General features: G+C 35.3%; 2 protein-coding genes across 2 annotated transcripts; both read left to right on the top strand.

Moving 5' to 3' along the window:
• Positions 1-12,666: 12,666 nt before the first annotated feature.
• Positions 12,667-21,055, top strand: LOC113494114 (caspase-1-like). The gene is made up of 5 exons (XM_026872265.1): positions 12,667-13,572; positions 14,764-14,942; positions 18,269-18,423; positions 19,476-19,862; positions 20,354-21,055. Exons 1-5 carry the CDS (start codon positions 12,951-12,953, stop codon positions 20,535-20,537), a joined length of 1,527 nt encoding a protein of 508 aa, XP_026728066.1. The 5' UTR covers positions 12,667-12,950; the 3' UTR covers positions 20,538-21,055.
• On the top strand, positions 20,873-22,932 carry LOC113493878. Its single transcript, XM_026871910.1, has 2 exons — positions 20,873-20,906; positions 21,858-22,932. The coding sequence occupies exons 1-2, from the start codon at positions 20,873-20,875 to the stop codon at positions 22,733-22,735; spliced, it is 912 nt and encodes a 303-aa protein (XP_026727711.1). The 3' UTR covers positions 22,736-22,932.
• Positions 22,933-25,393: the final 2,461 nt, after the last annotated feature.

The following is a 25,393-nucleotide window of genomic DNA, read 5'->3' as shown; positions in this document are numbered from 1 at the left end:
ACATTAAGGTGAGTTCGATAAGAAATACAAAAAAGAAGGCACTTATTTTTGCCTTTTAGAGAATAGTTAAAATTGAGAAAGACAATCTGCTTTATAGCTTACGATGGGGCTTGTGACGTAACGACTAAGCAAAATGTGTACATAAGAGTGTCGTCACGTATAAATTGATCAATTAACGTTTGCGAGACCGAAGAAAAAATACGTATTCAATATTATTCATTGAACTACCTGAAAAGACATTAAAAAATCATCATCTCTACTGAAACGTTATATTATAAATTTACTATGTCTAATTATTTCTAAAGTGCTTGGCGTTCATACTGAACCAATTTAACAATTAACATAACACACTATCCAACGCTATCAAAAAACTGAATGAATCTTTTACTACCCAATATTATCTGGCGAACTCCAAAATTTATTACTTAAACCTCTTTGATCCGAACCAAATAGCTGGTATGTATACCTAAGCCTAAGTAACCTACAGATGGCTGATGAAACGCTTTCATACTAATTGATTTATTGTTAGCCGCCATTTTGTTGCATGAGTAATAAATGTAAGATGGTGAATTAATTGGGGCGAGTATTATTTTTAGAGTTGCATTCACCTGTCACGGTTTTTCATGCCGTTTTTTATTCTTGAGATTTTTTTGCTCTAATTGTTTGACTACTTCAGGAATCTACGGTTAAATACTAGTCCATTTCTGTCTTTAAGCATCATCTACAATACAAAAACTATCACCATCTTTCTTCTTTCACTTCCAGACCTAGGAAATTGACCAGAAAAAATTAGATTAATTTCCCCTATTGGTCAATTTTCTTTAAAGAAATTTCAATCTTTAATTGCTATCGTTTAATTAATTTGATTGTCATCTTGTTATTTAATAAATGTTACGAGATAAGTATAAATATACTTTTAATTAACTCGAAAAGTCATTTAAATTTCCCCAGAATTTAAGAAATCTTGTTACTCGAAATGATTCCAACTGTTACTGTTATCTAAGAAATTTTCTATGCCGTTGAATTACAAATGACTTTGGCATTCCTACAAATATTTAAAAGAAACACTTCAAAGGAATTCTCGGAATACCTAGATTTTGAAAATTAGTTCTAGACATATTTATACTTTAAGCAACGAGCGTGGGAGATGCCCCAAAAATGTCTAAAGAGACAGACATTAAAACAGTTAGACATTTAAAGAGAATAATTGGTGTAGTTAAGATAAAAAGATTTGATCTTGGAGAGGACAAATCTATCTCTAGGTAGGTACATAATCTTGAATTAATTGCTAATCGATAAATTGCCGTCCTGGCCAAAAACTTTGCTATAAGTAAATAAAAAAACAAGAAAAAAAACGTAGGAAATAAAAGGGATACATTGATTAAAAAATCTCGTGTGACGTCACTTACCAGCACTTTATACTGGCAAGTGATGTTACCAACCCACACTTTAGAAAAGGATATTTATAGATTTTCCACTGTCGTTACACTAATGTCAGAGTGGTCTGTCGCCATTCCTCATATATTCGTGAAGGAGACCATTAAAGCAGCCTTCACAAGTTATGTTGGTAGCCAGACACATCACATGCTAGTAAAAATCGTAGGTACTTGTAAGTGACGTCACATGAGATTTTAAATCACTGTATCCACTTCAATTTTGGTTTTCCTGATAAAAGAAAAAATAAGGATCCAATATTTTTTGGGAACCAGGCTGACGGAATAAACAGATTGTTTGTAAACTACCCCACTGATTACTATCAAGCTATTTTTTTTTTTGAGTTACTTTATTTTGACGAGACGCTTTAGAATTTTCATTTCGGAACTCTTGAACTAAAGAACAGAGTTAACGATGATAAAATATGTAGGTGCAATGATTGCCAAAAATTTATGACTAACTATGATCGTCAAAATACCGCAAAACATCAATCAGTTCTCGTTAAATATCCGCGAAACATTAATTATAGTATTCATCAACTTCAAAAGAAACTTCAAATAGACTTGCAAGTTTTACACTTGAAAAGATTACCTAAATTTCACTGTGATTTTCTAGTGTATTATTAACGTTAATTCGAATCGAAAATTATCCTATGTGGTAATCAAGTTTCGTCTAAATCCGTGCAGTGGTTTTTGGGTGAAAGAGGAACAAACACCCATATAGCTGATACAGCCATTTATTAAATACAAACCTTTGCGTTTATTATTATTAAAGTTTATACTATTTACTTCGTAAATTTTTAATACTGTATTGCAATCGTCAATGCTTTAATGTCTTGGATATACAATCAGGACCCGACTCTCCTATTTTACAATGGCTAATGAATGAATGGCAATTGGATTAAATTTGAAATTATTCCTATTTTGTAAAACATTTTGTCAATACAATAATTGGAAGTTAATTGTATTGACCTTGAGTTTACCGCCTCGTAATGAATTTCCAATTATTGTTTAGAAAAATGCTTAAGAAAATACGCAAAATAGTCATTTTAAGCCAAATTTCATTCATTCATTGGCCATTGTAAATAGCAGAATTAGGGCCCAGTACTCTGTCGGGCATAGCAATGGGAGAGGGCTGACTTAGATATTATTATTGTCTTGCAAATCTGAGCCCTAACACTCATAAACAAGAAGCATATCCGAAATTACTTGACCGTTATCACCATGCTTAATAACCTTAGCACCTTTGCTGAAGATCTCTATTTAATTAATATTTATTTTGCCATAGCGACAACATAAATAACTCGTGTAAATTTTAGCTATCTGGCTATCACGGTTCACAGTAGCCTGGTCACAGACGGATGGACAGGCAGAGAAGTCTTGTTAATATAGTTCTTTTTTTAATCTTTAAACTTTGGATCCGAACATACCTAAATTAGCAAAAACGGGACCCTATTATTACCTAAAATAAGAACCCATCAACATAAACAACCAATGACGTTTGAGAATCCGCCATTACAGTCCGTAAAGTAAAGAAACACATACCAAAAGATCTGTCCTGAAATATCCTGAAACGAAAACAACAAAATAACGAATAAAGTTTATTTACAAAGATGAATGGTAATGCAACCTCCTTGCATCTGGATATCCTCAAACCAGCAGACGTCATACAGTAAACCTCGTAATGACAGAGAAAAAACAACCTTATCTCCTTTAAAATAACGGCGTTATTATAAAAGTATTTCTTGTCATGGTAGAATGTACAGTCAACAGCAGAAGTCATTTTAAATAATTTAATTCACAAGTGCCAGTATTTTTCAGTGCTACTTTATATTAGCTGTCATAGATATCAAAGCTATTTTTTTCTTTAAAAGTTGAAGAAGAACTAATTAATTTTGATTGTATCATAAAATGCTTTTGCAAATGAGTTAATCACGATCGTCAAATCTTCACTCCGTACATTCAAATTGTTCAGTTAACAACGTAATATTTTTTAACAACAAAAATGTCTTCAAATAAAACCCAATAATCCAAAGTTGAAATTTCTTGATCCAAATGATAGTTTAAAACTATTTGACGTTAAATGAAAAGAGAATCAATCAACAAAATCGGTTAATTCAGTCCGAAGTCATGATGTAACAAAGTAAATAAAAAGTCAGACTAATTGAAAATATCCATGTCGGATAGGTCCATACGCGTATAACAAGCAATTAATTTTATTTTCTTTTATTCATTTTTGAAGTTTTGGAATCATAATGACATTGAGACAGTAATAAACTCATTTGAAAAGTAAAGTAGTTTTAAAATGAATTGTCTAAACACTTCTGTTGCTAACGGTACGATCAAAGATGCGTTTTTCGGTTAAGAGTTTTTTTGAAGTTTATTTTAAATGCATTTTTATAGACGTAACTATATTCTTTGTGTATTGATTTTTATTTGAAGATATAAAGTTTATAGATTTAAATTTTAAGAGTAAATAAGGAACTATTTGAAATGTTTAATACCCGAAACCAAATAAAGTTACATCCGTTTACATAATGGCTGGCGAACATAAGACCTGACAGTCCCCATTCGTTCTGTCACCAGGCTGTATCTCACGAACTGCGCTAGCTAGACAATTAAAATTTTCCCGTTAATCCCATCCCACTAATATTAAAAAGACGAAAGTTTGTGAGTGTTTTTACTTCTTCACGTTAAAATGGCTGAACCGATTTCGATGAAATTTGGTATGGAGTTAGCTGACACCCTGGATTAACACATAGGCTACGATTAAGAAATTATCTTATTTCCTAACCACGCGGACGAAGTCACGGGTAACAGCTAGTAATGTATGAATTTGCAATTAACAAAAAATACGTTATCAAGATTAAGCAACGATTGAAACGGTCATAAATTTGACAGATTACAGTTTTCTTTGCAAATAAATATTTCTTTGGCCTCTTTGAACGAAACAGTCTGTGTAGCAAGTCTGATTCGAACTTGACCTGTGTTTATCATGTGTTGCTATCATCATCATCTTAAGCCCATATTCATCCACTGCTGGACATAAGCCTCCCCTATTGCACGCCAAGATCTATCTTCGGCTGCTCGCATCCAGCTCTTGCCAGCCATCCTGCGCAGATGATCACACCACCGTGCCAGAAATACTGCTACTGATGTTACTGCTTCGCTTCATATATATATATATATTAAAAATCTAACCTCACCATAACGACTTTCACTTCATGATATAAGTGGGAAAAACAAACGCCATATAGATCTATCTTCGGCTGCTCGCATCCAGCTCCTGCCAGCCATCTTGCGCAGATGATCAAACCACCGTGCCAGAAACACTGCTACTGATGTTACTGCTTCGCTTCATATATTTCTATAAAAAATATAACCTCCACATAACGACTTTCACTTCATGATATAAGTGGGAAAAACAAACGCCATATACCTACATATACTACGTCAGCTTACTCAACAACAACAATAATCAAAGCAAATCGTTTTCTAGAATCGAAAACCATAAACCACACCACAGATAAAATAAGATAGCAGACATAGACAACACTTGAAATCGTTTGTTTTTTAAACGATTGACTAAAGCCGACCCACGCGCTTTGCTGAAAATAACTATTGATTTGAAGTTACAATTGGCTGCGAGGTATTCTTATGAATTTATGTATTAAGGTGCACCTCACATGAGGAAACGAATTGCACCAAGAACTGGCTTAGAAGCCCAAAGATATTTTTTTCAGGATGGGAGACCATCAAATGACATCTCCCACTTTGATCAGTCGTATGCAGAAGAAATTATGGGCTGAGTGTCTTTGGGCATATGAATTTGTATGTTTGTGAAACCCACCGCGACACAAGGAATAATTCCTCAGTGCGTGGGATGTTTTACAGAAGAAAAAATGTACTGCAGAGACAGTCGAGTGGTATCACCATATTAACTAAAAGCATACGTCGAGTCGCATTTTCGATTACCGCCAAAATGCCATAGATAACATTTCTGTGTTTTATTAGTCTGGGTGTCTTTGTGCATTTGACTTGAATGTTTGTGAAAGCCCCAGCGACACAAGGATTATATTTTTTAGTGCGGGAGTCGTTTGTAACGAATGTCAAAGATGTAAGAATAATAGCCGGGACCCACAATTTAACGTGCCTTCTGAAACACGGAGGAACTCGTTATGACAAAGATGGTCACCCATCTACAGACCAACTTACCGTTATAGCTAAGCCGCGACCCTATAAGCATTTTATAAAACGATATTCAATTCTTTAGGTCTTAGACTTATTGGTATTGTAACCTAAATACCTGACTATTACTAATCGTAGGCAACTCGCCAAAAACCTTTCTAGTTTGATGGACGATTTTTATTTAACAACTTGAACTTTTACATTATTTATTTGGCACTAACTTTGATCATAACTCAATTATTAGGAACGAATGATTTTATGAACCGATATAAAAATATGGTATTGAGAACTGATCTACATAATATCGTCTAACAGACACGGCAAAAGAGGTTTTCGTGAAGGTTAAATAAACGGTGATGTGCTAGTTGGACTCTCGACGCCAAGGGTTCCGTACGAGAGCTAAATTGCTATTCAGGACTGTTCCTCTCTCCTAAATTTTTGCGTGTTCCACAGGGTCCATATCGATCTTTGACTTGTTATTTTTTTTCCACCATCTCTGTAACATATGGAATGCCATAAATGATTGAGTTGGCGATTTTGATTTTGATTGACTGACAAACCGGTTGAGTTGCAAATAAATTTGGTAACAAATTTAAGCCCTTTTACAACCGTTCTTTATCTACTTTCTGATATCCGAATAACTTCGAATACACGGTTTGTCAAGTAGTTGATACCACGCCAAACCCACTGAGCGCGACATGCCGTTTGCTTAATCCCGCGTAGGAGAAGCATTTGTGTGATCCTCTTTTTTCTGTTAGGCCTAGGAATCCTCATGAACACCCTTCCCTCGGGGAATGGAACGGGTAATGTCAGACTCTTAAATCTTGGAGCTAGTGTATGTGCACTTGAATGTTTATCAAACCCCGACCAAACTTACAAATGACGTCACTAGCCCATTCTTACTTGCATCAACACACACGCTCAAAATATTTCAAGGTCATTCGAAAACAAACATCTCGCAGAATCATATATCAAAATTAAGTTCACCTTTAATCGTATGCTTGTGGTGTGAGCTAAGGGGTATATTTAGAAATGAAAACGATCGTCCATTGGTATTTTAATCGTTTTAAAACCGGTCAAGTGCGAGTTGGGTGTTTGGTTTTTGCGGCTGACGCAAGCAGACTATGTGGCGCCGGTCCTTAAAAGGAGCTTAATAATATTTTTTTTATTCCTATGAATTATTCCTAAATATCCAAAGTTAGATGTTGTACTTTTAACCTTTTCGTGTTGTACTGTTTTACCTATTCCAGTTGCTTCTCCATTTGACCGTAAGGTTGACTGGTAGATTACGCACACAGTCACAGCTTTCATGTTTCGGAAGGCACGTAAAAATCTGGGTCCTGCGTACGACTTATGTATATCTTTTCGGTAATGCTTAATTGCAGTCAACCCGTTACTTTATCGCGATTATTTATTTTTAGTATATATGTTCCTTAGTGGGAACAGAAAATTAATTTTCATGATTAAATTTCATGATTAAGGACTCCGGTTGGGTCCGAAACCAGTCGGGCTATCTCGATAATACGAGTATAAACTGTTGCATCATTTAATATGGCCATATATTTGATACTTAGGCTAATTTTAACACTAACGCCTTAACGCCGCATGAATAAACTGTCATGGTATGGGCATGTTATACGGAGGAATGAGAGTCATGTGGTGAGGAAGGTGTTGAGTATGGATGTGGATGGATATAGGGGAAGAGGACGACCAAAGAACCGACGCTATGACTGCACTCTTTGTTTCTTGTAAGAAGACGTCAGATAGAAAGGTATGGAAGAAGAAGACATGTTGCGTTGACCCCAAATAATAATTGGGATAAGGGCAGGGGAATGATGATGAAGGACTAAACTCCGCAGTAATGCCAGTTTATAGAAGTCACAAATGATCCTAGTTTCATATTTATGCTTGAAACAGACTTAGCAGTATTTAATTCTATATAGCGTTTACAAATTAAAAGCCTACCACTAAACTTAAACACCAATACAGGCGAGACAGAGTACTACATAACGTACAGCGCCATCTAGTTTCACAACTGCAGCTAAACTTTAAGACATAGTTATGGATCTGAAGATACTAATACCGAGTTAACCTCGGATGACCTTTAGAAACTAAACGTCAGTTTATGGCACGCCAGCTAATCATAAAGAGCTGGTGACCTGCGGGTTAAAGGAGGGTTTGTTCTAAGCTGATCTACTTTCATCAAAATGTGGAATGTACGGGACTGCATTTTGAATTAAAACGTCTGCAATGTTATAGTCACTTTTAGCGTTTCTTTTCGGATAGTATATCTTCAATCGAATTGAATCGATCACTGGTTAGGCTTCGCTTGACGTAGGTGACCTTTGTAATTAACGAATTCCTTCGTGTTTCGGAAGCCACGTTAGTAAAGTGTAAAGTAAAGTCTGACAACCAGTCTTGTATCAGTGTCATGTTGCACAGGTAGCTGGGTTGAGGAGGTCAGATAAGCAGTTGCTCCTTGTAAAACACTGGTACTTAGCTGAATCTGGTTATTCTGGAAGCCGACTCCGGCATAGTATCGAAAAAGGTTAGGATGATGATGGTATCGGCAATCGCCCCCCGCTTTGATCAGCAAGGAGTATCAGGCTTTTACTAGCTGAAACCCACCCATGTTACTCTCTTTGCCCGTCGTACCGAGGCCGCGGTAATCCTGTCGGATTGGATCTGTTTAGACATACCTTTATAAAATTTCCGTGTCGGTACAGTAATATCGGAACCTCATCAGAAAAGCGCAAAATTACAGCAAATAATTATTAACTGACTCGAAAAAAGAAGTTTTTCTTGTTACCTCAGAATTGGGAATAGACGGACAAATTTTGTTGATTCATTTGTCATTTCTCTTTAAATAGCTAGCATTTGGACCCCTCAAAATTTTTCAGTAGCTTTTTTTGTTGTAAAAACAATATTATTAAAAAGTATTTGAGTATCAAACGCAGCATCCCAGTCCAAAACAATCAGCCTTACGTTTTCAATGTAAAACGGCTTATAATTTCCTTTCTATTTACGCTATTAATATCAAAACTGATTTATCAGACGGTTTTATGATGGTAACTAACGCTCTAGGATTATTACATTGCTAGCTGCACTGTTAGCTTAGTGGTATTACTGTTGGACTGTCAAGTAAAACGCCGTAGCTGCGTAGGTTCGAATCCACGCACAAATATATTTTCGATTTAAGAATTTAGCGCAGAAGTGTAGGTATTAGTAATTATCACTTGCCTTAAGCAGTAAAAGATAAACAGAGAAAATTAGTCCAGAAAATTTTGCAAGGGTTTGTCAAGCTAAGTTTGAAATGAAGTTAAAATTTTGAGTTGAAATATTTTCACAAACGATGTTCTCTATAACAACTTTCGAATTGGGTCGCGAGTTCGACTCGGCCCGCTGCCGTGTCAGCTCCTGATTAAGGACTCCGATTGGGTCCGAAACTAGTCGGGCAATCCCGATCACTATGCTTAAGTAAACCGTTGCATCATTTATTAATGCAAATAAATATCAATAAAGCTAAGCAACAGTTGGCACGGTCATAGAATTATGGTTGACCAATTGTTGTAGAGTGATCAATCATCGTTTTTATTTATATGTGTACTAGCTGTTGCCCGCGACTTCGTCCGCGTGGTTAGAAGAAATTGCGACTATCATTTGAGATTTAAAATATCCTATCTCTCAAGTTGAAGGCACTCGGGCACGAGGTAGATCGCCTATGAGGTGGACGGACCAGATAAGAGCAGCTGAGGACAGTTCCCTGCACGTCTGCACCAGAAAGGCGGCCATTAGACAGGAATGGCGGCGTATTGTTAGGCGAGCCACTAACAGCTGAAATGACGACCACGACCACTTTGCCAAGAGTGCAACGACTAAGAAGAAGAATCTCTCAAGTTGGATCGAACTGCACATGGTGTGCGAATTTTATTATAATCGGTTTATGTTCAGGAGTCCATTGAGGACAAACATTGTGACACGAGATTTATATATATTAAGATTGTATTTATACGGAACCCTCATAGTCGCATTCCGACTTGCTCTTGACCGGTTTTTTGCTTTTTTATTTTTTATGTACGAGTATTGTTATCAGATTCGAATTTTGATAAATCTAAATAAGCGCACAAGCTAAAGAACCCCACAAATGTGTGGGATTTTCAGTACTTATATTGCATCAAAACACACGTTAATTTAACGCGAAATATTTTAAAACAACCGAAATAATTCAGATTACACAGAGATATTTTTGAATCAACAACCAAAAAGTCTTAAGTACTGGCAAATTGCTGATCAATTTAAAACCTTATTCCAAGGGTAAAGAGGATGTGTCATTGTGTTTATTTTCGGTGGCGAAATGAGTCAGTGTACACAATGTATGCAGGTGCTATGCATCTGAAGACTGTCGGCTTATTTCGTAATCTGTTTAGTTTCGTTAATCTCGAATTTCGAGCGGTTTAGCGTTTTCACTTAGCTAAATGTCTGGGAATGTTATAAACATGTTTGATTTTCGCTAAGTGGGATCAATGTTGAGTACCCCTGGCGTCATTGTCTTGTCTATGATGCTACTGATTCCTACTTGGTCATAATAATGGTGTTACCGTTTATCACATAAATAGCTTTACTTTTTTTAAGCTATACATTATTTTCCATCAGATGTTAATTTTAGTTTTTTTTATATCCCTTTTTAATATAAAAATTTAAAGTTATGGATATGTTAGTTTTTGAAGATATTTTTATTTAGTATTATTTACATATCCTGTTTAAAAGGCATGATTAGCTATCCTACGTAGTCTAGTCATTCATTCAGGAACACACGCAAACTGTGTATCATAACATTGACAAATACTAAGATTCTGACGCAGAATATCTTGAATTCGAAAGCTCTAAGTATACAGGTGAATGCCTTGAATCAACATAATATAATGACATCAGAATCACGGCAGACAATCTAACAAACACCTACATTTTTGTTAGTTGATGTCATAGAAACTTAGACCGACATACACCGTAGATGATACTCTACGACAGTCAAAAATATACTTCAAAGCTTTTACGATTAAGTTTAAAATCAATTAGCAGAGACGCACCAATAATAGCAGACTCGCCAGAGACTTCGATGTTCAAGCTTTTATGACTATTATTCCTAGATATGTAAGGTATAATTTGGAATGATACAAAGAGGTGTTTTACCATGTGCTTGTCTATAGTATCAAGAAAACCTCGCGTATTGCCTTGATGGTGATTAGCGTGGCGCTAAGTTCGGTCTGCTTCGGAATCCACTGTATTATCCGACATAACTTAATAATGACGTTATTTAAAAGATAATTTTTTAGACGACTTTGAAATAGGTAAATTATTACACCTACTAACAGCGGTATTATCTGAAAGCACAGCGGGTTTTACCGTTGCGCTATGCCCGACACGAAGGACAAAGGAAGGAAGGAATATGGATGTGTTTTAATCAGAAGATGTCTGACAGTTCCGCTCAACCCAAAACGGAAGGAGTCGTTCAATGTTCCCATAAGGGAAAAAATGTATTCTAAATACTAATCCACTGATAGTGATGTAAAATTCTTATGAAAGCATTCTTGTATTACAAAAATGCGTATCTAACGGTATGATCGAACCCGCGACACGTTACACTCAGTGGCTTATGCGTTACCACGCACCTACTCGGCTATCCGTGCAATACTCAAATTAATTCGAAAAGACATTGATGGTTTACGGGATTAAAAGATAGACCTTCGGAATAGAAAGAAAAAAGAAAGAAAATAACTTTTATTACGTGCTTGTGACCCAGAAATACATAAGGACGAATTGTACAAAAGTGAGACATTAAGGTAAGAATATGCGTCGCAAACACGCAATCTTGGCAATTGGAATCTTGGCAATCCAAAGGCCTACTCAATTCTTGACACTATAATGTGCATAAACACAAGGAATAAAGCATCATCTATTTCATTGAAGGTCGTCCCAAGGCGCCCGCTTTAATTTCTTGATTGCAAGCTTAATTAAAGCTAATTAATCTATACGCGTAAACCAAATAGAGATTGTTGAATGCCATTGTTCTAATTTCGTTTAATAAACAGTCTGGTCATTAACACTGAATCATATGTTTCCAGGTCTGGTTGGTCTAATGGTCAGTGGCCCTGACTGCAATACCGGAGGTTGTGAGTTCGATTCCCACCCAGGACACATATTTCTGTGATAAGCTCGTTCATTTTATGAATGAACATAAAATAAACTTACAAATTACCAATAGTGTAATAGCAATTTATTTATTAAAAAGTTGACATTTGAAAACAAAATACCGGGCAACAAAAGATTTTTAATTTCTCTGCTCAACACACATTCAGAAAATAATAAATGTCACAACAACAGGCAATAACGGAACTGTCATTATAATTACGAAATGTGTTCCAACTATATTTAATAGTTGTGTATTTTATAAAAGATGTAATTTAACATTACTCAATAAAAGTATGATGCAATTTTTATTGTAATAGTATGAGCCACCGATAATTTCCTCAAGCCTTATAATTTTCTTGTCAGCTGGGTTTTCCGCAGGGCTACAAAAAGAGCAAAGTAAGAAACATGACCAGGTTTTAGTCAGTAAAAGTCTGATGCTTCCACTTCCGCTGAAACCAAGCGAAAGAAGACTTTTGATGAGTTGCAATCCAAAAGACTTAAAATATATTAGCTATTGCTCTGTACATCTCGAAAAATAACAGTATAAAACCATTAAGATGGACATAATCATAGTATCCAAATCAAAACACACAATTACAACAGTTTGCTAATAAATTCCTTCAGGCGTTTTAGTTTTTGTATTCATATAAATGCGGTAACATAACAATCATTTCCATATTTGGAATTATCAAAACGAGTATATCAGTAAAGGGCTACCAATGCCCAAAACAAGATAAAGATTATTTTAAAATAAATAAAACATGATGTCACACGAAAAACCGCACGATGGATGCATTATCGAATTGATAAGATATAAAATAATAGACCAGAAAGATAAATCGATATTGCAACATACACAGCAAATATACAGTACCGATTGGTTGTGTAAAGTGTGTTGAATACGTCAAATATAATTAAATATTTTTTTGTGTAACATACAAAACTAATTCGCTTGTTAATTAAACATAACGGCGGTAATGAGCTAGCTGAAATACAAGAACACTGTTTCCCAACGTGTAAAACATTTAAAAGTGTAGTGCCGATAATTTTCAAGGCCAAATGTTGGCTTTGTCATAAAAATATGTGATTAGTTACATTGTCGATCTAGAGTCTCGATAACCAGTGATTGTAAACAACAAAATGGAGAACGATCTTCATTTAAATAACTCAGTTTACGAATACGTAGCACGAAAGAATCGTAACAAGAAGAAAAGGAAGCAAAAGACTCTACATCTTTCCGCTTTCCTTAACAGTGAGGACGGGCCAAGTGAGTCTGAAAACTCAAATACCTCAGAAAGCGTTAATCCTGTTACTGAAAATGGAACGGATGGAATGGAATCTGAAGATGAATCGAACAGAGACGACAATTCAATCTACTCGAATGAAGAAGGGGCAATAAACCATACTATTGGTAGAGTATCAACTGATGCTTCAGTATCAAAGCCAGCAGAATATAAAGCTAAAGAAACCGAGGATGTTAATGTAATTAATGAGAGTATTAATTCTGAAGAAATCCCTGAAGAACAATTTACTGTATTTAATACGAGAGCTTTAACAAAAGATGCTACAACATACGAACTAGAGAAATTTCAGAAAAATGCCCTGATTATATTTAATCAGGAGAGAATTGATGGATATTCGCCAAGAGTAGGTACTGAGAAAGATCTGGAATCTTTACAGAGAACGTTCGGGAATCTAGGGTTTGAAGTCGATCCTCATACTGATTTGACCAAGGACGAGGTTTTTAGTAAACTTCAAGAATGTAAGTTCTTTTATTATTATTTTACCAATACGGTTGATTGATCTAAAAAAAAAAGTATTGTCATAGTTTCTGATGATTAAAAAAGGCATGTTACGATTAACAAGACAAAGTCAAGGAATACCTTTTCATTAGCCTCTAAAGTGGGGTTTAAAATGAATCGATTGAGTTTAATAAGCGCTAAAAATTTGAACCATAAATCGCATTTCTTTGATCAAGTTTGTCTCAGTACTTTTTATCTGGGGCCTGTTGTATGTTGTTGTTGTTAATAAAATTGATATAGGTTTAGAATGATTTTACAAACTTCTTCCTGTTATAATCATTTTTATGGCATCGAGTAGATATACCGATTTTGATGTCTTCGTTATCTTAACCCATGCCGGCATCAAACGATAGATTAGGCGTTAACATAATTTAATATTTACATCAAGTGATATTAGACATTCAACTGTAGAACGATAAAATAGATTAGATACCGTTATTATTGACAAAAATATAACAACATATGCTTTGATTTATAATATCGTATCGGGACATTTATGCAAATATGTTTTCTTATCACGTGACACTTAATTAGCATCCAAAACCTATCCTAATCCGAGCCCCTAAAACGAATGCTACTGAAACAACATTCTTATCGGAGCGTGCGTGGGGAATCTACTCTCACAATAAATGATTTCTGCTCAAAGTCATATCTTCAATCAAATACAACGTTATAGTTGAAAATAAACGAACAATTTGGACAAGCTGGGTAATTCTTTAAGTGGGCCAAGGTTTGACTATCAAATCCAACCTTGGCCCTCTAAAGGGATCAGGGGGCAGCTCTAAGGGGACAGTCATCAGACTGCAGACGTTATCCGAAAACCATCCTAATGATCCAAAAACTTTTCCAAAACACCTATTTCTAGCTCTAACTCGCATCAGCCTTTTTTTATCCAAACTTTTTTGTGTTCCTCCTTCTCTTGGCGGTGCCTCTCCAACTACTGAAGCTTGTTGTATGCCTCCTTATCAGTAGACAGTAGGGAGAGGTTCATTCCTTGTTCCTACTATTGGCCGTAAAAATATTTTGGTTTAGGAGCAGAAAGAAAGGAACGGAACTTTTATCTTTCAGATTTTGTGACGGGACTATTGATCTCCACTAAGCTTTTTATAGATTAAAAATATGATAAACATCAGCTCTTTCCATATTTCCAGTTACTAATAGAGATTTCACGGATTACGGTTGCGTGGCTGTTGCGGTGATGACACATGGATCCAACAACGGACTACTCAGGGCAAAAGACCAGCAGTACAGCGAAATTGAGATCATCAACATGTTTAAGGACTACAACAAGCCAACTCTAGTGACGAAACCTAAAGTTATTATCATCCAGGTAAGTCACAAAACGATTTGTCCAGCATTTTTTTTAAATATTCCACAACCTTCAGACATCCAGTCTCAAACTAGGGAAAGCTTGTATCATGAGTAGATACTAGACTAGACATACATAGATATGTCTAAATACATACAAATTATAGATAAATAACACCCAGACCTGGAACAAAAATGATCGTACTCATCACACAAAAATTTGTCCTGAGTGGAAAACGCCAATACAGGAAAGTTTGGGTGTCTTTTTGCATGTGACTTAAAAAAACACACCCCGCGACAGCAGGATTAATGCCATGCCAATGCCATTAAGCCACTGACAAAAATGAACAAAATGAGCTGAGAACCACAATTTAATGTCTTCCAAATATTTATGATAGTATCTAACCTGACAGTAGCCACTGATTTTAAGTTTAGCTAATTAATCTAATCTATTCAGAAATCTGTGATTAATTCTCCAAAAGATTAACAGCAAAGTATAGCGCTTGATGCGAGTGATAAACTATTTCAATCAATTTCACATTCAATCGACCAAATACCGCGAAATTCTTATTCTTATGGAAATACTTACTCCAAGTGGACTCGAAGAAAACCTTTGCTTGAAAAGAGGTGTTTTTTCATCCACTCATGCACTTAATTTTAACGCTAACTATGCCTGTTAATCTAGTGGTTTGCGGCCCTAAGTCGTGGGTTCGATTTCCACCCAGAAAAATGTTTGTGAGATGAGCGCGATAATTTGTTCTATGTCTGGGTATAATTTGTATGTATTTATAAATATGTAAATTTATCAGTTTTCTAGTATTCATAACACAAGCTTACTCACACTACAAAACCTAGGTGCTATTTATCTTCTTTATTTATACTTTATTGCACGTAAATACTCACTTGGACAATACGTTCTTAAAAAGTTCATGTTCATAGGCAAGCTTTAATGATGCGATAAAATTAAAAATACGTATCCTATATTTTCTGGCAATCTGTCTGTCGGACCAAACAGTTTTTTTTTTGGCAAAAAACCTATTAAACTAGTTTAAGTTGAGGACACCACTCAAAGCAAGACATGTAGCAGCTAAATGGCAACAAACTGTCACACCTCCACAACTCCAATATATATATCTATAAACTAATATATAAAGCTAAAGAGTTTGTTTGTTTGTTTGTTTGAACGCGCGAACTATTGGTCCAAATTGAAAAAATATTTTTGTGTTGAATAGACCATTCATCGAGGAAAGCTTTAAGCTATAAACAATCACGCTGCGACTAATAGGAGCGAAGATACAATGGAAAATGTAAAAAAAACAGGGCAGGTATAAATCAAAACTTATATCTTCTACCCACGGGGACGAAGTCGCGGGCAACAGCAACAGGCAACATTTAATAAACCCCAAGACCTCTGAAACAGCCTCCTCATAATTAACACAATGAGCATCCCTTAAGGTAGCCTCGACGCAGTTTTGATAAACATTAGTAAGATTATCTTTTCAGGACATATTACTTAAATGTTGCGCAATTGATTGCATCATATTTAGAAACGAGAATATTGCGCAATTTCAAATGAAATTTTGACAAACATAATTTATATGCCAAATCATTTTGTTTCTTAATCGGTGTGAAAATGAGAAATTAATTTGAAAATTTTTGATGTTAAAGTCCCCATCTTAATTGCACGCATGAAGCAAATCCGGGGTAAAAACTGTTAAAAGGATTCTTTTTCATTCTAAGATTTATGGAATTAGTATAATCCTGTACAAACTTATTTTTGATAATCTAGAGTACTTGTCAAACTCACATCGAGCCATTATAAGTGAAACAGTGCTTTTCTAAATCCTGACTACTCGACGTATAACTGCGTTTCCACACCATCATCAGAGGCCTCTAACGTCTATAACACATGATTGATACAGCAGCCGTGTTAGTTTATCTGATTTTGGCATTTTTGCTGATGGCAAACAAGACATAGGGAAGTGACAACGCCGGTCGCAATGTCTGCAGACAAATTGTGTTGACGATGAATGTTGTGCCATTCGTTAGTCCTACGTCTCTTGCTTGTTGTTTTCAGTTATTTCTTCAGCCTGAAGCGCAAACAAGGATTCATTCTACCTTGCCGTAAAATTATTTTCAAAATGACCGATAGCTATATCTCTATAGATAATAACCGGTCAAGTGCGAGTATGAATCCCGACAATGAAGAGTCCTTACGAAGGCGAAAGAAAAAAAAATGTTCATACATCATATTATTATAACCAATCAGCTCCCCGATTCTGGGTCCCAATTCTGCTATTTAAAATAGCCGATGAATTTTATGAAATTTTGCTTAAAATGTCAATTTTCGTTTTATCTTAAGCATTTTTCTACACAATAATTGGAAATTCAGTGTGGGACGCTAAACTCAAGGTCAGTACAATTAAGTTTCAATTATTGTATTGGCAAAATGCTTAGGGGAATAGGAATAATTTCAAATTGAATACAATTGCCATTCATTCATCGGCCATTGTAAAATAGCAGAATCGGGGCCCTGCTATTTACAATGTCCGATGAATGATTGGCAATTGGATTAGATTCGCACTATTTGTATTATTTTAAGAATTTTTAACACAATAATTGGAAATTAAGTACGGGGTGCAACACTTACGGTCAATACAATGAATTTCCAATATTGCGTGTGATGGTCATCTTTGAATATTTCTTTTATTGTATTGTCTATATTATGCATACGCAAAATAATTGAACGTTTTTTCTATCTTTATTTTAGACGGACAGGACGCAACGCTATAAAACAGCGCGAAAACTAAAACCCACTTCAGATATTTCTTTGGCCTTGCATTTTCAATCAGCCTTCATTCCTCATTGACAGTTCAGTGATCATCTATAGATAAAGGAATTACTCATGTTACCCGCACTTGAGTTCCGGGATAATGACTCATTCTTTATTATCGAACATCCTTTGTTATTATAAATAAATTCGTTATTTTAAATTCGGCTCTTATCATTTATTTATTAAACTTTGTAATGCGGATTGGCACATTGTTATCCAAGGGATTAAATTATTCATCGATCGTTCTAACGTCATGATTTGTTTGTAAAACTAAAAGGTTTACTCAGACATGGGTAATGGCTATGAACTTTTGTAGGTAGGTTTACATACTTCATTTGGATCAAAAAAACATTACTTTTAACTGCCGATGCAAAACGCTGTGTTATAAGTTTGACGTGTCTGCCTGTCTGCATCAAGCGTAGCTTAACCTATGAGCAATCCACTTGTGGTGCTGTAGCTTAGCTACGAGCTCGACAAAAAGTAACATACATAAAAATACATGTTATCTTTTTCAGGCATGTCGAGGCAGCCATATCACGCAGGGAGTTCCAGTATTCCGATCAGGAAGAATTCACAAAGATCTCGACACGGACGTTGAACCTTACATCTTGCCTGTAGAGTCTGACTTGCTGATCCTCCACAGTTCCTACGTCGGCAGCCCTTCACACAGGTATACAAACTACATGTAACAAAGATACATGAAGAAAAACCAGAAATATATGGTCTATTTCCCAATCTACGTTACTAGTTTCCCACTACTGGTTAAGTCGGTTACCTCCTGGCCTAGAACTCTATCATAGCATTCTAACAACTTATGGAGCCACACGGGATTTAATGATATTAATAATCTTACAAATTCATCTAAAAACATGCTCAGACCGAAAACATATCCGTAGTTGTTTATCATTGCATGATTTCGGAAATCATAGGATAGAAACATTTTTTGCTAATACGCATGTAGTTCATAATAAGAATGCTAAAGAAAATTCATTGTACAAGATATAAGATACAAGCCATAATAACTAGAATTCACGCATCACAAGCAAGGTAAGGTTTTTTTTGGTCCGGCTTCCCTTCTAAGAAAATTCACCCTTCGCCACTGCTTGATAGAGATGGTAATCTCTACCAAAAGCTGCCGTTAGAGATTTTGTGCTCGCTATACAGATTAACAATTTTAAATACATCATGAAAATGTTTCGAGTGTTCGCATCAAAACGTATACGTATTTTAAGGTATAGTGATGCATACATACATCCACTCTTTCAACTTAATCTTTTTTTAAATTTGTTACCTAAAACCGAACAAAACTATCCACAAATACAGTCTTATATGCCAAACATTATCCTTAATCCAATGTCCTTCACCATATCTATTACTAGGGCCCATTTAGATGATGCGAAAAATATCGTGAAAGTTGTAATACATTTCTGGCGATCATATATCACGTTAGATACCCGATCTCTGCGGCTGCACAATGTATTGCAACTTGCTTGGCATTTATTCCTCGCATCGTCTAAATGGGCCTTTTAACTAAAATTGCAATAGATAAAGACAGACTCCGCTTAACACCATATTCATATTACTTAAAGACCCTTCAAATTCTTCCTTTTGTGAAGTCTGTAATTGTAATTTTGTGCCAAAGGCTTGTCCAACAAACTTAATATATTCTTTCTTTCATCTAAATTTAAATTCTGATGTACAACTTTCATAAACAACTTTCAGGAACGAACTCCACGGCAGCTGGTTCATCCAAGCTCTATGCAGTAAGATCGACAGCCTATCTAACACGCACGATCTTGAATCCATCATAACGGAAGTCAAACGGGATGTAGCCATCGACAAACAGCACGAAGAGTACAACAGACGAACCTTCGAAATGAACGTTAACAAACAAATGCCGGTTATGACGTCAACACTGATCAGGAAACTGTTTTTGAAGAAGTTTGGGGATCTGCCGAATGTGGAGACCTTTGTCGATAAGGTGAAAACTCCGAATGATTCAAGGAGAGAAGTCCTGGACACCATCCAGCCTAGTACCCCACTTCTGGTGCAGTTTGGGCCGTGTTCCTGCTTTTTGGGGCATTTTTCGTATTTGAGAAACTGTTTGAGGTAATTTTTGGGTTATTTTTAATTTCTGGTAAAAAATCATGGGTAGAATGAGGAAGGAGGTTTTAGCACATAAATAAGTATTTATACATATGTAGAATTACTAGTTATATGATTTAACATGAAAAAGTATATTAGTTTATTAATATTTATATTTTTACTGTACTGATTTCCGAACGGCTTAATTAATTACGTCCGCCTTTGACATGCAGTGCATACAATAATCATAGGTCATATATTCTATTTTTTGTAACATATCAAAATCAAAAAGATTTTTTATCAAATAGGCAATTTTCCAGGCACTTTTAAAACGTTAAAGTCATTCCCCAGTGTCTGTTATTTTCCTATGGAAGAGAACTGTCAAGAAAATCTGACCAAAACCGCTATTATACCGTCCAAAGCTATCATTAGTTTTGTGTAAACTTTGATACACAAAAATGTAAAAAAAAAGCACCTAACCAACCACATTATTAATTCTGCATATCCATTTCCAGGTACTTCATCGAAGAGAACCCTAACGACGAAGCAGCAAAGTCTCTCCTAGAAGTCGCGAACGCATTCGAAGATAGCGTAGACTTCAACACATCCAAAGAGAAAATGAGCAAAGCTATCAGCAAACATTTAGACACGAACGCCCAATCCAGTAGATATTATAAGTTCTTGCATTTATACAAGTAACGTTGCATTTATTATACGTAGATAAACAATTAAACAAATGACAGTAGAAGAAATAAGTAATAACGAATGAAAACGAATGAAAAAAAAAACGATTGATCTTGCATTTATTATACGTAAATTAGTTTATTTTGAAACAAATGACAGTAAAACAAATTAACATGGAAATAAGAATATAAAAAAGAATGAATAATAAACTTGTTTTAGATACTAGACTGATGACTAGATATTTGAACAATATTTTATCACTCTCGCATTTATTACAAAACAAAAGATATCACACAATCTAAAATTGTCTTGTATTTTGAGTAGGACCCCAATTCCGCTTTTCACGGAACATGAATGAATTCAGTACGCGGCAGAACACTCACGGTCAATAGCATAAATTTCCAATTATTGCGTTGGCAAAATATTTTATTAAGCGAATACGAATATTGTCAAATTTAATCCTACCTCCATGCATTTATCCGCCATTGTAAGTAGCGGAATTGGGACCCTGAGAGAGAGACTTTAGGAATGAACAAAAAAATGTTTTTCTTTATTAAAGACGGTATTTGAACGAAAAATAAAAGGGAGAAATGAAATGAAATGATTCTATAGAATTTTAATAAACAACATATTTTTAATTTCTGCGTTTCATTGAAAAATATATTTAAGAATTTAAATACCTACTTTCTTGATTCTTCGGTAAAGTTAAAGAGTTAGTCGTAAGGTTTTTTTTGTGCTTTTGAATGAATTTATTTTAATAATATTAATTGTTATTTTATCTTTTCAATACATTTTTTTTGTAAGTATAAACCTTATGCAGGTATATTATCAATTCCATTGAAATACTCTGCATTTGTTTATGAACTTAACTCGAATTTTAAAATTGTCTGGACTTTAAACGACACTAGGACCCCTGAGTTTGTTTCGACATTTCTTCTCAGAGTAGTCAAATAGGAAATGTTAGCTAAAGCGTTCTAAAAAAAGACATGTAAAAGTGATAAAATATCCTATTTGCAAAATAAATCATTTCATTTCATTTTATTTCAATAAATGCTATTTTTCGTCAATAGCCCTACAATTACTTTACATTTACTTACGGGTGAGAATCTCGTCTACATCTTCTATACCTACTACTTACTCTAAAACTAGCTGTCGCCCGCGACTTCGTCCCCGTGGGTAGAAGATATAAGTTATGATTTATACCTGCCCTATTTTATTCACATTTTCCATTGTATTTTCGCTCCTTTTAGTCGCAGCGTGATGGTTTATAGCCTAAAGCCTTCCTTGACAAATGGTCTATTCAACACAAAAAGTTTTTCAATTTGGACCAGTAGTTCCTGAGATTAGCGCGTTCAAACAAACATACAAACAAACTCTTCAGCTTTAGCAGTGTGTCGTGGGCAGCCTCTAGCTCAGATGTGTATCAGTCAGAATGCGGGGTGAGACAAGGGGGGTTAAGCTCGCCACGGCTCTTCAACTTATATATTAACCAGCTAATCGTTGAGCTCAGCAACACCAAAGTCGGATGTCATATTGATGGAATTTGTATAAATAACATTAGCTATGCAGACGACATGGTGTTGCTGAGCCCGTCGATCGGCGCACTGAGGCGACTGCTCGCCATTTGTGAGTCATACGCATTGAAACATGGTCTCAAATATAATGGTATGAAGAGTGAATTCATGGTGTTTAAGGCAGGAAATGTAACGTACTCTGATGTTCCTGATGTGTTGCTTTCTGGCTCACCACTGCGTAGGGTGAACAAATTTAAATACTTGGGGCACTGGGTCACAGAAGATTTAAAAGATAACTGTGACATTGACAGGGAACGCAGGTCGCTGGCTGTTCGCTGTAACATGTTGGCTCGCAGGTTTGCAAGGTGTACAAAACCAGTTAAAATAACGCTCTTCAAAGCCTACTGCCAATCTTTTTACACATGCAGCCTGTGGGCCAATTACACTCAGCGAGCATACAGTGACCTGCGTGTCCAATATAATAATGCACTGAGAGTACTGTTGGGGCTACCATGGCGTTGTAGTGCGTCAGGGATGTTCGCAGAAACAGGTGTTGACGGCTTCACAGCCATCATGAGAAAACGTTGTGCTTCCCTGATGGCTCGTATGGGTGCTAGTGCCAACACTATACTCAGTGTATTTGCTGAGCGGTGGGACTCCCCAATGTTAAAACGCTGGGTCCACCTACATGTTCAATAAATGAATGGCTTATGTATTGTGACTTATATATTATGATTATTATTGTGTTTAAATTAATGTAATATAACGAATGTAATGTACCTATATTTTTTATAATGATTTTAATATGTACCTACTAACACTAGATATTAAGTTAACATTGTTACTAACACTATGGACATGGTCTGAAATAAATGATTTGATTGATTTGATTGATTATATATTAGTATATATAGATATAGATAACTACCTTGCCAAGAGATCTTCAAAATTATTTCTGCGTACCTATATTTTCAGCCAACACCCAGGGAATATAACGCCCGAATTGGTTTTATGAATCAAACTACGCAATATGAAAAGAATTTTATACCCACGTCGCTTTACACAAAACATGTCAAGGTTATCTGAAAAAAATAACTGCAAACTAACCCATTTACCAAGAATTTTATTGTTTCAAATTGCTTTCAAATCATAACATTTTTTAATATTCGTTGACAGGTGGACACAAGATGGCGGGCCCTTTCAATGGTGTTCTATTTTTGAATATTCATTGCTGGGAGGAATGTGCTTTTGTTACTCACTTATATTTCCTTATGGATTTTTCAGAAAATTCAAAATCGGATGTTCGTATGGTACCTAGTCAGATTTTCCAGTACGTACGTACCTACAATTAGATTCATTGTTTCAAGGTAGAAAAAAATCATAAACATTTACAAAGGCATAATAAATTTCAAGTAGATAGATTTCACAATGATAGAAAAAAACAGTTTCGAAAAATAACTACAACGACACTGTTAACGTTAACATGCCGTTTAAAATTTTGATACTTGTCTCAACTATTAATAAATAAATTTTATGATAATAAAAAAAACAGAATTGAACTGTTTACTGTGTGTACACCGTTAGCAATGAGGTGAGATAATGATTACCTTACTGTTTTTTTATTGCTATTAGTTTTTTTTTAATTATTTCCTCACTAAGGTATTTAATCCATATCTAGCATTTGGTTTCAATAATATTCAATTCACATGCACTATGACACTCAGACTTGGGAAAGCATTACGCGGGGATCGAACCCGTCAGACCCCAACGACTAGGCCATCCTAATAACCCTCCTAAATTCTAAAACTAAAGTTAGATGTAAATATTAATTAAATAGATAGTAATATTTATTGAAATTCCAACTCATCATCATTGGCCTAGCCTTTTCCCATCTATGTTGGGGTCGGCTACCAGTCTAACCGGTTTCAGCTGAGTACCAGTGTTTTACAAGGAGCGACTACCTATCTGACCTCCTCAACCCAGTTACTTGGGCAACACGATACTCCTTGGTTAGACTGGTTGTCAGACTTTTCAAGCTTCTGACTACCTGTAACGACTATCAAAGATGTAGGAATAACAGCCGGGACCCACAATTTAACGTGCCTTCCGAAACACGGAGGAACTCGCTATGACACAGATGGTCACCCATCTACGGACCAACCGCGTCAAGCATAGCTTAACCTGTGAGCGTTTCACTTATGCGGTTATAGCTTAGCCACGAGCTGTAGTTGTAGTTGAAATTTCAACTATGTTCTAATTTAAAAACTATCACAACATCATACAAAATAATCTTTAAGCTAAGCAAATACTCCTCGTGCTATGAAAATATTTAGTTCCCCTGTTGGTATTATATTCTAAAAGGAAAATTGATAACAATGTGCATTGAAAACAGGTAAGTTAACGGTGAAAGCAGTCTCGGCGGAACTACAACAAATACTGATGTTATCCTTACAATAGAAATTGTTTTACGTATTCATATAAAGTCTGTCTGTCTGTTTGTAAACGAAAAAACAACAAAATTGTATAACATGCAGCTTTATAAAAAAATACTAGCTGTTGCTCGCGGCTTCGCTTGGTTTTAGGTTACCTATATATATATTACAAATGAAAATTTCAACTTTTTAGCTTTATAGGTTTATGAGGATTTTTACAGCCTAGTGACAGACTATCAGACAGCGGAACCTCAATAAGTTCAGTTTTTAGTTTTTACCCATTTGGTTTCAACACCCAAAAAAAAAATCCCTAGCCAATCTAGTAAAATCAATAAATTGTTGAAATTACTACTTAATCAGCCAATTAAACTAAAATGTATTATATCAAAGGCATAGCCGTAGGGCAAGCTAGTTATTAAGAACTTAACAGCAGCCACTAAACGACTTCGAACAAACAATGCTCTAGTTAGCAAACACACTTCTTTTGTATGTAAATTATTTAAACATGTCATTTTACTTTTCTCAAGCAAAACTGTTTTACCAGGATGCGTCTAAATTAATATTCTTTTGTTTTTAACATATATTTGGATTTGTATTATGTGTTGTTTAAAGCCATGAAGTTTTTTTTTTATATAGTTCGATTTTGAGATATTGCAACGACACGGCTCTTTATGGCAAAATTTTTTTTTCTTTTTTTTCCGGCGTCTTTAGTGTCTGTACCTTATGATGTTTATAAATTGGTTTAGTTTAAATTAAGTGACAAGTATCTACCTATTATATTATGGATCGTCAAAATTGTTGTCTCTTTAAAATGTTGCCCTATTAAGATTGATACAAGATTAACCATAATAGAGAAATATTTCATGAAATATGTTCTTGAAAAAAACCAAGTTTACACTTCCGTGTGTCTGAAAAGTACTTTGTA

Source organism: Trichoplusia ni, chromosome 5 (genome assembly GCF_003590095.1).
Source record: "Trichoplusia ni isolate ovarian cell line Hi5 chromosome 5, tn1, whole genome shotgun sequence".
NCBI classification, from domain to species: Eukaryota; Metazoa; Arthropoda; class Insecta; order Lepidoptera; family Noctuidae; genus Trichoplusia; species Trichoplusia ni.
This window is presented reverse-complemented; position numbering and strand designations above follow the sequence as displayed.